This window comes from Nelumbo nucifera, chromosome 2 (assembly GCF_055504915.1).
Source record: "Nelumbo nucifera cultivar China Antique chromosome 2, China Antique-T2T, whole genome shotgun sequence".
Classification (NCBI taxonomy): Eukaryota; Viridiplantae; Streptophyta; class Magnoliopsida; order Proteales; family Nelumbonaceae; genus Nelumbo; species Nelumbo nucifera.
In genome coordinates, this window is record NC_142650.1 from 44,577,739 (window position 1) to 44,590,846 (window position 13,108).

The following is a 13,108-nucleotide window of genomic DNA, read 5'->3' on the forward strand; positions in this document are numbered from 1 at the left end:
GATTTTATGCAGTTTTGATATGGTAAAGCACTGCAATGTAAAGATTTGTCAGTTCACAACATCTGATTTATCATAATATTTGCATTAGAGCCCAGTAGCAATAGCCCCACCTATCTTTTCTTTCTTCTTACAGTCTCAATTTGGCTCAAGCCTTATTGAGTTTTTTTTTGTTTTTTTAACACTGAAGAAGGGACTTGGCTTACAAAACTTCATATTTAAAATCTTAACTCGATTCATACCTAAAGTCGACCCTTTTATATATGTTAGACAATAAAACCTATTCAAAGATCTCGCTTAAATTTCAGCATGCTGTACACATTATAATTAATTAAATGTGGTCTAGTGTTCATTCCTATCACCCCATTATAATTAATTAAATTTCAGCATGCTGTACACATTTTAAACCCAATGAGCTTTCATGTAAAACCTATTTAAGAACCTTAATTAACTAACTTAAGCTTTAGGTTGAATGGTCTGAAAATATATTAAAAAAAGAAATTAAAATAGAGTGCTTTTCGTAAAGATTCCAAATCAAACATCAGGTGGTAGATTTCACCACGAAATGTCACAGAGAACAAAAATAACGTCACATCAAGCACTGAATGGAAGAGGGTTGCTTTTGATTCACAAAATCAATAATTTTCCTTGTCTCCTCCGGTCATGAAGGGTAACCATTCATCTTCACATATTTAAATCAGATATATAAAAATGACCACAATATTCTATATTATTAATAAAACAAGTTAAAAACGACATTTTTAAATAAAAGAAAAGTTTATTATTGATCAAAAAGACCTAATGGACATAAAAAAAAGAAAACTTATCCCTTGACAAGAACCTATAACAATAGAGCAATAACTCTTCAAACATAACCATGTAAGCAGGGGTGCCAATTTCTAATAATATACAATATTGTGATGGATTTGATCACCCACTGGGTTAATTTAAATTGGTTGGATTGTGGATAATCATTGGGTTTTTTTATTTATTTTTTTAATTTTATTCATTTGAATGAAATAATTTATAATTAATGCATTAATTTTCTAGTAATTATTGACTAAAATTAGTTTTGTTTCAAAGCAATATACTTCACCCAAATCGACATAAATCCAAATCAATTTGACCCAAGTCCGAACCAGCTCAACTTGGTCTAAATACGAATAGACCCAATCACCTCAGTTCAATTTGTTTGGGTCGGTCAACCCAGTCCGAACCTGGCCCGACCTAGGGTATGTCAATCCGGGTTGGGCCGAATCCGAAACAAGTCGAGTGGGATGGGGTTTGGACCCTAAACCCGTCTGTTTGCTTTGCCCAATTTGGATCGTCCAGTTCGTCTCATATCTGTACAACCTGACTCGAATCCGGGCTGGTCCGATTTACTTCTCTTGACCCACTTTGGGCCAACCGGTTCGGTCCCAAACCCATGCACAAACCTGATATGGGCCGACCCAAGTCAATCCGTCATTGATCGAACCAGTCCGGTTTGGTCAAAACGAACTGATCCAAATCTAAATGGTTCAACCACTCTTGATGTGATTAGTTCGAAGACAATCCAATTAGATAGTTCAAGTTGGTCTGACCGGTTTGAACTTAAGTGGTTCGGTCAAATTTGAAACCCTAGCATAGTCAAAATGGTTTTGCCACTTGTGTAAAAATAACATGCATGTAATGTATTTTGAATCTTCACCACTTGTGTAAATAGCAATTATTTGTCAAGAAGGAGTTAGTTTTTTTGTTTTAAGTACACAAATATAAGATTAATGGGTTTGGACGGATTGGATTGGGTCAAAGCAAATTTGGGTTGAACCCAACCCATTTAATTTTATATAACTGACTCATTAATGGGTTGGATTGAAGCTCAACCCAAACCAAATCCAACCCAACCCATCCAATTGCCACCACTACATGTAAGATTAAAATTCAGTAACTTGAAAATAGTTTTATTTAACTTTTAAGTTTAAAGATATCATTTCTTTGTTTTTTTTTTAATTTTTTTATTAGAGAAATTGGAATCAACAGGAATAAGATTTCATTCCAAAAAAGGCTGGGAATGGCCATTCCATCAAATGGGGGATATCATTCCAGTAAAAATAGAAATGAATTTCTGATTCTGTCCAACCAAACAGCTGGCATTCGGATTCCAATTCCAGACCCCTATTCCTGGGAACCAAAGTGGGCCTCAGTCATTCGGATTCCAATACCAAATGACTAAAATAGAAAATTCTTAGCTTTAATTCAGTCGTCATTTCCTTTTCGTGGAATTTGGCCTACTTTAACGCAATTGTAATTGCTAGTTGTTAGTTATCAAGGGAGGGAAATGGATTAAGATAGTATAGCCTTTTTTATTCTGAAATCAATGGCATTTGAGTATACAATTAATGTTGTTAGCTAATTAACTACCCTTTTCATGAATTAGGAACTGTTCTCGGCAGTGGTTGGTTTTGTAAGCCCCACTTCTCTCTCATCCCACAATTTGTTTTTTTATAGAAAATAAAAGTTGAGGTGTAACACGTCGATTTAATTCCAAGAGCAAGAGGTGATCCATCTTACAGATTTCGATATTTCATGTAATTATGTTATCGGAGATTGTAAGTCTTGTTGCAGGTTTGACTTCATCTCTGATAATTCTAGAACCACCGCCATCCCGGTCCTGTTCGGATTAGCCGGGCTTCTTGGTTTCTCTGCTTCTGGTTCTTGGATGATTTCATCTCTCCCGGGGAATAGAATTGCTTTCGTGAAGGTGGGTGTCGGTCGTGGGGATAAGGAAGAAGAAACTTGGTTTATTAAGACTGCATCAATGGTGGTGCTCTCTGTTTTGGAGTGGCAACTTCCAGTTCCAGTTGAATGTGATGATTGATCTCTGTTCCTCTTCATCTTCTCCCTAACTCCACTGTGCCATTGTTTTATGTATTTCGTTGTTTGCTCTTCAAGTACTGCACTCTTGAATTGGGAACCCATCTGTGTCCAAACAACCAATATTGGAAGTTATATCAAGTAGGGGTTTTCATAAAATGGCTTGATTTGGTTTGAAATTCTTTAAAATTTTGTTTGGTTTCAGTTCTGTTTTCTGAATTTTAGAAATCAAACCAAACCGTAAACCGATATAATATAATAAAGTCCCCAAACTATATTGATGATTAATGGAATTGGTATTTGGGTCTTAAAAATATATTGTTCTAATTAAATTTGATGCTTACATAATATACCAATTATAATGATGGTTCAATGATTTTTATGATGACTAAAATACTATATTTGTGTTATTTATAGTTTTATAGTCCAAACCGTGTTAGAAATCGTCATAAAACAGTTTGGTTTGGTCTAAGAAATTCTCAGACTGTATTTAACTCGTTTGGTCTGAGATCTTTTTCAAACTGCACAGAATCAAACTGTGAACACTAGATAACAAGGTTGCCTCTAACATTTTTTTTTTTTTATATTGGATGTCTCCCTATTTACAGCGAATTTTGTTATTTAAAACTAGACCTGACCGGATGGTTGAACAAGAACTGGCCGGAACCGGAACCATTGTTGTGGTTCCATTTTCTAAATATGAACCACCTGCAGAGTTATATAAACTATTGACTTTGATCACAAACCAGTTCAGCCATGGTTGAACCATGAACTTTTGGAACCTGTTACCTGGTTCATTATTTTTGATAATTCATCAACCTATTAAATTATAACAACTGCTGTGGTAGTAAAAAACAAACAAACAAAACAGCTGTTTATGTCAAAGTTCAACAGATGCCTTACCTGTGTCACAAGTGCATAGAGAGGAAGGGTTATGTAGCTGCAAAGAACTTGTACAGTCACCCTAATTGAAAATTAAAAGAAAGAAAGAAAGAAAGAAATAAGGTCTTCTCACAAGAAGCTAAATTAACACTGGAGAAAGAATGATAAAAGACTAATGAACAAAAGAAAATTGCTGATATTGGTCCTTACGCTAATACAACCCTTGTGATGGTGATCTCAATGTGTTCATGGTAGCAAGAATTTAACCCATATTCTATCTGTAAAAATGATATACATGAACAAATTAGAAAACAAAGAACAGTTCTATCAGGCCATGTAATTTGTTTTCTTAATCAGAATTTGATGACAGAAAGGTCAATAACAACTCTACTTACGGTAACCCAAATGAAGAATGAGAACTCGAATGCATTCTGGAAGGATTTGACAAGGTAGAATCAATCAGTTTGGAGGTGAGACATCCTTAATAAGAGAGTAATTTTCTTGTCTCTTTGTGTCAAGAAGAGAATATATAATTACCATGAACAGAGTGAAATGTAGAAGAGTCAAGACAAATCTTGGGTTACTAAACCAGAAGAAGTTGTCATTGGGTTGCACCATAGGAGCTCCTTTGATCACAATGTTCTGGTCCTTCAGCTGAAGAGCCATCCTGGTGACAATGACTTCAAGTTTGGTTCCAAGAACTAACACTATCTACAATCATAATATATAAATTAAATGGTTTGCTGGGTAAACTATAATTCAACTAGAAATTAATAAATTTTGATGAGAAGTGAGAAACAAAGGTTTAATTTGCTTGTTGTAATACTTACAAACAATGGGATAAAGGATACCCAGAGATAGACGTTCCATCCTGGTTCAGAGATTATCCAAGTTTATGAATAAAGGAAAACTGAAAACATTAACCAAAACTACTTGAGATTAACATAATTCGATTCGATCTTACCATGCACGTCCACAAGCATGAAGATGATGACAAGAAACCACATGAAGTGACTGTTAAGGCAAAATTAAGAAGTCACAACTCACAGCAGAAGCCAGAAGGATATTTAGACAAGTCTACTAAAGATATATACTAAGATATATTTCAACTGTCCTAGCAATTTAATTTATGAATTAAATTTAACATGTTGTTTTAACATAAATTAGTGTATGATCAGGTTCTAATAGAAGAAGAAGAAGAAGAAGAAGAAGAAGAAGAAGAAAATACTACTGTGCTCATACTCCATATAAAAAACTTGAGCTCATACCATCGCACAACCACTTTAGAGGAAAATAACAGAAAGAAAGGAAACCAACATACCATTATACCAGTTCTTAATCAAGTATCTGCCTCTACCCCTACCTCTAGTGTTTTTGGCACGCCTACTGACCTTCATTTGACCTTTTCTACCTTTCCCCACTCCAGGTTCTTAATTTTGAAAATATTAGGTTCTATTTGTTTGTTTGTTTATTTGTTTGTAATGCAAATTTGAAGTAGACAAAATTTAGTAATTTACACGTGATTTAGGCCCCGTTTGGTTCGTGGGAATAGGGGGTCTGAAATCGGAATCAGAATGGGCTATTCTGGTTCCAACTGTTTGGTTGGGCAGAATGGGAATCCCATTCTCATTCCCATTCTTGCTGGAATGGCATTCCTCCATTTGAGGGAATGGTCATTCCCTACCCCTCCCTTGGGAATGAAATTCTATTCCTGCTGATTCCAATTCCCACTCTTACATCTCAAATTCAATCTCGAGACCACATAATCTTGCACCCTACGCCACTCCTAAATAGATAATCCTCCTTTTGACTATCATTCATTGTTTTTTATGTAAAGTGGAGAGTCCAGACATCTCATACATGATAGTTCCCAGTTTTATAGTGGATTCCAGCTCATGGTGAGATGTGTAGTGTCAAATCATATTGGAAGGGCGTTGGAACATTCTTGTTGGCAGGTTATCCTAACTATAAATGGCTGTCAGTACATATTACTTTCTATTTTATTTCCCACAAACAAATAAGACAGTCAAAAGTGAAAGAATAGTAAGCCCGAAGGTTACTACAGCTATAAAGAAACTAGGCTCAAAATTTCGAATCCACCATATCTGCAATTAGATTGGAATTTGCAACAAGCTCTCCTCATAGACCTCCCGATTATCTTAGTGGATGGTTCTTGGAGTGCCACCACACAAATTGCATCCACTGGTATATATATGTTCTCTCGTAGGTCTCTTCTTATCATTGCAGAAGGACAACCATGCTTGGCAAGATCACCAGCAGCAGTTGAGCTCTGGACAATGATTAGATGTTTACGAAAGTTTTTTTGTATGGGTATTAAAACAGTTTTTTGCTTTCGGACACAAAGGAGGTTTTAATGAAGCTGAAAGGAACAGACAAGCATATTACATGGGATCTACAGGCCTTATATGATCATATATATGAACTCTCTTTTTTTTTTGAAAATATTACAATTCTGCATGTAAATAGGAACTTAGTAATGCCAGCCCATGATCTGGCAAAACGAGCTAGGCATAAAAACTCTTTTGTAAATAGTAATGTCAGTTCGGTAAACTTAACTTGCCTTTTTTTAGAATCTTGTAAGAAAAGGACACAAATGTTCCCTTAATTCCCTTCAATGAATCTTTTACAGAGGAAAAAAAAAAAAAAAAAGAATCTACACTCAACCGCTTTTTTTCACTCGCACACATTTACACTAGTGCAAATGAATTTTGCACTGCAAATAAAAAAGATGAGAAACAAACTAGAGTTTAAATAACTTGACATTCAAATTGAATTATTCAAAAGTGGGCTTGGATATTTCTCGTTTACATTCAATCTTAGTAGCCTTTCCCCCTGATAAATTGCAATTAATATTTTAGGTTTGCATGAAGAACAAAGTGAGAGATAATTAGTAGCAGATTTTATTACCTGACCCTGACTACCACTTTGAAATCATCTTCCAAGGATCTCTTTATGTACTTTTGGAAATTGAAGTTATTGTTGGTGGAGAAATGAGCCTATAAAAATGTGAATTTAGCATTAAATATTTATATTATGGAAACATTCTCATGAAGATTATATACTTGCAGATACTTACTGAAATGAAGCCATGGCGCAAGGTGAGGTAATCGACTTTTGGTACAGAATTGAAGAATTGCCTGAAGAAACATTTCTGTTTCATTTTGCATCCATTAATGCCAACGAAAAAATAAAATGAAAAAGATTAATTGTGATAATCATAGATCCAACTCAATTAATTTTATATACATTAATAGAAAGCATGCATCTTAATTAGATTTCAAAAGAAAGGGAAATGGACAAATTATTAAGTGTGCTTACAATCCAAAGCTGAACTGGTGTCCTGGTAAAAGATTTCATATGCCGTCTCCCAAACGTTGTTTCCCTTATATATCTGAATCGTCTAGGATCTGAACCCCCCCCCCCCCAAAAAAAAAAAAAGAATTTGATCATTACAAATATTATATTCAGGGGGAAAAGAACAAATATTATATTAATTAGAATTTATGTAAAAAGGGACAATATCAAGGGCTTTTAGATCAAATTGGTGAGAAATATGTCTGATCACATTACATGATATCAAGGGTTTTTAGGGAATTGAGATAAGATTTGATGTATGAATTGTTATGATAAGGGTGATTAGGAGTTTTCAGTAAGGTGGAATTTATTATGTTAGGGTAGAGTTTGAAATAGAATAAGATAGACCACATAGAGTCTTAAGAGTTCGAGTTTGAATAGATTTGATCTCTGTTTTAGTGTATAAATATGATGCAATTATAACACTCATTAATACATTATTTTCTATTCTTCTTTGAATTCTAATGACCAACCAAAAAAGATAAAGCTGATTCATTGACCCTATGTAACTACACAGACAGGTGTAAATTAAAAGTTTGGGACGTAATTAGAAATTAAAATTCAACATCCGCATACTTGAAACCAACTCATGACTTGGAACAATTACATGTTTTTGAAAGTTCAACTGTAATTGCACATACCCTAGGATGGGATTGGGGAGCACCCAAACAGAAGGCCTAGTAAACTTTTGACAATGGCTCAAGACTTGAGGTTTCTTTTTTAATGTCCAACTACACTTATGTTCAAGAAAGAAATTGCAAATATCTAAATTTTCAACAAATCCCACTATGATATCGAACAAGTTGGAGTACCAAGAAACCAGCTGGTCCATATTTGATAAAAAAACGTGCTACAAATCTGTATTGCGTATTCAGTTTTGGAAACAAAATTATGGAGTTGGAGCTAGGAGTGTCAATTGGATTGGATTTCGTCCAATCCGATCCAGTCTAATGTGAGTCCATTATAAATGGATCAGGTCCAATCTAATCCAATGAATGTTTTGGATCAATTTGGACTGCTCCAATTCAATGTTTGGACCATCCTTATCTTATATCAATGGATCAGATATTAGCTTAATCCAATCCAATCCAATATAAATTTGTTATGGACGGACGAGATCCAATCCAATCTAATAAATATTTTGGACCAAATTGGTCCAATCTAATATGTCTTATTAGTCCGTCTAATCGTCCAAATTGATTTTAAACTAGACGAGATCCAATCCAAAACCGGTCCATTGACACCCCCAGTTGGAGCCTTATGCCCCACGAAGAGGTTTGTTTTACTTTTTGGGTTGGGCCCCTTGACGGTTTTGGCCTGGCTAGTCCATGCTACATTGCAGACCTGACAGTGCCACTGCCAATAGCAGGATTAAACCCATAAACGACCTCCCTTTTTTTATTCTTAATAAAAATCTCTACTACAGGCAAGACATGACACCGGAAGACTCTTGACCCATCAAATCCCCCTGTGAAATTTTTGATAAATTCCACCTAATTGGTTAGCCGTTACCACTTCTTTGATACCGCTGATTGATTACAAGTTTTCCCCTATCATGTCCCTCTGGTATCCTGGTTGAATTCTTATTTATTTTGGACAAACCCAATTTTATTCTTGGTCTTTGATCAATCAAAACACACACACCCTGAATATAGTAATTGATTGGATTATAAGTTTTTCTGGTATTATAGTTGAACCCTAAACAAGATCTTACATATTTGGGGAACCCCCTAAATCACATTTTGATTGATGGGAAGGAAATAAGATTTTACCATTGGCAACTTGGTAATCAACTGTTTGGATTTCTTTCTCCCATGCTTTCCAACGCTTCATCTGATGAAACAGAGATTTTAAATAATAATAATAATAATAATAATAATAATAATAATAATATCTCTTTAATTTTTACCTTAGCCCTTCCAAGAGCCATTGTGAGAAGACTGTAAACAAGCTGCATTACTGCCAAAACAAAGATGAATTTGTGAATCTGATGCAGCCCATCTTGGCTTATCAGAGAAACCATCCCCTGCAAGTAATAACAAATACTTGATTAATGTTCACATATAAGTACTTTTTTTGGGTACACTAAAGTCCTGTTTGTTCCAAAGAAATAAGCAATTGAAGATGCAGGCATACTTTAGAAGCACAACGATCCGAGGTGTCACTGCTATCTTCCGCTAGTCGTCTTTTGAATTGCCACCAACCCCCACTGCCGTTGTTAAATGGACTCCAGGAACGTCGTCCACCATTCAAGCGTTCATATACTACTCCATGCTTGCTTACTGTGACTTTCGTGGTTTTACTTTTATGGCATGGAAGCATGGTGCCTGCAACTCTGGTGGGTATGCAAATGGAAGAGATGGGTCTTTGTATTACAGTTAATAGAAGAGACATGAACCCCAATAGCATCAGTTCTGTTCCAACCAACCCATTATATATTAATTCAAATTTCAAGAATTCAAGGTCTAAAGTCTAAACAAACAAACAAGTAAAAGGAAAAATTAAAAAAAGAAAGGCATAATCCATATCTGATATCCCACCTGATTTAAGCTTCTCCACAGCTTCATTCAGTGCCTTCTTTTGACGCCTCTTGAGCCACTGCAAGGATGAATTCACGTTACTTAGAAATGAAACCGGAACAAATATTAATGAAGAGATGGATAAGGATCTGTTTTTGGTTGGTATATATGTTATGGATTTTAATTAATTGTTTGTCGATCGTACGTACGTTGGTAAGGAGATGAATGGAATGCTCGAGAAAAATGGAAAGGGAGATGAAGCCGAAGCAAACAGCGGCCAGCGCCCAAGTGGGTGTTTCTTGGAGAGAGCGTGTAGTAGATGAAACCCCTCCTGCTGCCCCCACCGCCATCTCTTCCTCCGGTGGTTTTCGTACGTTCTTGGTATTCCCTGTTCTTCTCTGGAGAAAGAAAGTTCAACTTCAACGGCATCGGAGAGGGAATGTAATGCCGGTGGTCTTTAAAATGTAAAATACTAAAATCTCTGCCTCAACTGCACCTGGACTAAATCTAAATCCTCCTGCCTTTATTTTTTAATGTACCTCTCAAGTCTCAACTAACCGGTGTAGGTAGCATCTCTATTCTCTAGTCTCTTGTTTGTTTGACTTAGGCAGCTTAATTTGTTGCGAGTTGCGACAACCTCCCACATTCTAGTAGCCGGCCTTGGCACGTATATCGATACAAAGACCTTTGCGACCTCAGGCTCAATGAAAGACGAACAGGTCAGCGATGCAAAAATAAATTCGAAACATAGGTGAGAGACTACAGACTAGGGAGTCGTAGAAGAGTTCACATCCCCGCCGTGCATTGAAAGCATGTGCCGATGATGACATCATCGGTTCTGGGATGATGATATCGGTTCTGATACATCCAATGTGGGAGGAGATGCGGTCTATTGGCATTGTTAATAATTCTGTGGAAGATGTGGGTCATTCAAAAAGAGACCGTATCTGCTCCTCACACTAACTTCACAGGTACATCCCACCATATATTAGGAACATCTCTTGTAATTATGTATTATTATTTATCGGAGATATTCCCAATATATGGTGGGATGTGCCTGTGAGGTCATTGTAAGGCATCCTGTGTGAGGAGTATATTCCAATTCCAACAAAAATTGTTACTTTGGCATTACCTTTAGTGGAATACGTTATCTGGACAACCAAGCTACAGCAACCAAGATCGGCTTCAGTCAGTACAAGGTCCGTTTGAACAGTCTTTACAGCCTTGTTTTAGGAATATCTCTATACTATATACTTTATTTCCTGGAGAGATATTCTCAATGCAAGGCTATAGAGGTTGTTCGAACAGGCCTTGCACTGACTGAAGCCGAATTGACAGCAAACAGATGAAAGGGAATTCATACTCTCTGGACTTTGGAGTCCTGAGGATCAAGGTGGTCGTCCCAGTTGATGTCATTGGCCGTTTAATTTAGGCCCTATTTGGCACATCTTTTTGCGTGGTCTTTCAGCTGCTTACAAGTCCGGAAGATTGAAAAATGGTCTATTCCCATTTGGTATGTGGAAGATCTCACCGCCAAAAGATGGGGTGCCAAAAAGACACGAAAAACCCGTTTTAGGCTGATTTTGGGAAGCTTCATTCGTTTTCCACGTTTTAATCTCACGTGGAAAGACCCAAAATGACGCACGAAAAGATGCATATCTGCCAAACGGTCTTTAGGCTACTCAGATCTTATGTCAAAAGTTCAATACGTTTATTAACCATCAGAGCTAAGAGAATATCTTCTAAAAAAAGATTTGCCAAACGGGCCCTTAGACTTTTAATTTTAGATCGTCTTAACAATCTATATTCTGTGGTGACGACGCTCACCCATATGTATAAAAGGAACCGGTATTTGTGCCTTACAGAACTCACCTCACAGCACATTTCAGTATTGAAACATCTCCCCACAAATCATTCACAGATAAAAGAGATGTTTCTGATATGTGGCTGGGATATTGGTGAAATTTGAAACATCTTCCCACAAATGATACACAAATAAAAAAGATGTTCCTGATATGTGTGACTGGGATGTTGGTGTGAAGAGCAGAGTATCATGGGAGAAATTTGACAGATTTTAATTGAATTGAGATCTTACTGTCAATAAAACACTTTCCAACCCTTCACCGACCCGCCATGTATGATGTGTGATTGTGCGGTGTGAGATTATGTTGGAACGTGTTTTGTTGGTAAGTGATCGGACTCGCATTAATTACCCGGTTGAACCTTACTCATTCCAACTTCTGTTTGGGCAACTCAAGTTCACAGTTTGTTTCCTTTTGCATGCTAACGTCATTCGAATTTGTCTACGGCATTGGTGTTTTCTTGTTCCATGCATCTAGAAGTCGATGGATTCAATTAGTATTAATTATAACAGAAAGTTTCAATCAAATTACCTCCGTTGAAATCAATTTTGTTGACACATTCAGTGATTCAGAGTTCGTTCCATACATCACTATCAGTCTTGGCAGCCATGTCAAACGCAATAACTAACTTGCAAGAAAAGAAATCCAGAAACCAACTTCTACTACTACAGGTACAACTGAGGAAGTTCGTTTTAGTTACTCCCTCCACCCCATGCATTCAATCATCTCTTAAATATTCTGTGTTTGGTTTGACCAAAGAGAGAGAGAGTTGTATGGGCATAGTCTAAATACAGTGGGGTAAATTTCTGAAACCTCCCTTATAAGAGTCCGAATCTACCATTCACAAAATGTGTCTCACACCATCCTCACAACATGTTCTGGCGCACATTGAAAATATGTCTCATATTTAGTATTTATTATTTATGGGGAGATGCTCCTAATACAAGGTAGGATGTGGCTGTGTGGCCTGTGTGGCCAGTATGTGAAGAGCAGATCCCAATTCCTCTTATAATTCTCTAACAATAAGCATGAAAATGTCTAAATACCCATGTGGTTAATTTCCATCAAAATGTTTACTTTTCAAAATTTCTTTTACGTATCAAAGGATACCCCAAACCCTTCAATCTCTTTTCCAAATTGATTTATTTTTTAAATTTGTCCTTCATATTAATTGCTCAAAAGTACTCAACTTTAAACTCTCTTATTTATTATTTTATTCTTCATAAAATCTATATTGTTTTTTTTATTAAAAAACAACCTCAACAGTAATTATATGAATATTTTAGACATTTTCCTGAATCTTGTTAGAGTATGCTAACAAAGGAGGTCTAATTGCATTTACCAAACTTCAGTCAATCAAAAAACATAAACTCCGCTTGTTGTGGGTTGGGCTTTGGTTTTGTCTTTATGCCTAAGGGCTGGACTTGGTTGGGCCTGCTCATTGGATAATGTCTTGTGCTGATGAAGTACTAACCAACCTGGGGAAGCTATTGATTGCATATCAATGGACAAAATGGGTGTCTGAGTCTCCTCCTTATGAGTGGTTGGTCCATGCTCCTCAACACGGACAGTTGCATCTGTGCATGTAACGGAGGGGACAAAGCGGGTATCTCTCCT

The 13,108-nt window shown here is 36.4% G+C and overlaps 1 protein-coding gene across 1 annotated transcript; it reads right to left on the minus strand.

The window, feature by feature from the left end:
• Positions 1-2,497: 2,497 nt before the first annotated feature.
• On the minus strand, positions 2,498-10,123 carry LOC104602659 (MLO-like protein 3). The gene is made up of 15 exons (XM_010266438.3): positions 9,839-10,123; positions 9,651-9,708; positions 9,247-9,524; positions 9,020-9,136; positions 8,883-8,943; positions 7,075-7,163; positions 6,833-6,907; positions 6,664-6,752; positions 4,700-4,749; positions 4,566-4,606; positions 4,273-4,446; positions 4,131-4,166; positions 3,946-4,013; positions 3,757-3,817; positions 2,498-2,958 (listed from the first exon to the last, which is right to left on the minus strand). The coding sequence occupies exons 1-15, from the start codon at positions 9,977-9,979 to the stop codon at positions 2,572-2,574; spliced, it is 1,725 nt and encodes a 574-aa protein (XP_010264740.1). The 5' UTR covers positions 9,980-10,123; the 3' UTR covers positions 2,498-2,571.
• Positions 10,124-13,108: the final 2,985 nt, after the last annotated feature.

Coding starts and splice junctions, on each gene's coding strand:
- LOC104602659 (XM_010266438.3), bottom strand. CDS start 9,979: ATGGCGGTGGGGGCAGCAGGAGGGGTTTCATCTACTACACGCTCTCTC. Junction 9,525..9,650: donor TGTGGAGAAGCTTAAATCAG/GTGGGATATCAG, acceptor TGGTTGGAACAG/AACTGATGCTATTGGGGTTC. Junction 4,167..4,272: donor TACATTTCACTCTGTTCATG/GTAATTATATAT, acceptor AAATCCTTCCAG/AATGCATTCGAGTTCTCATT.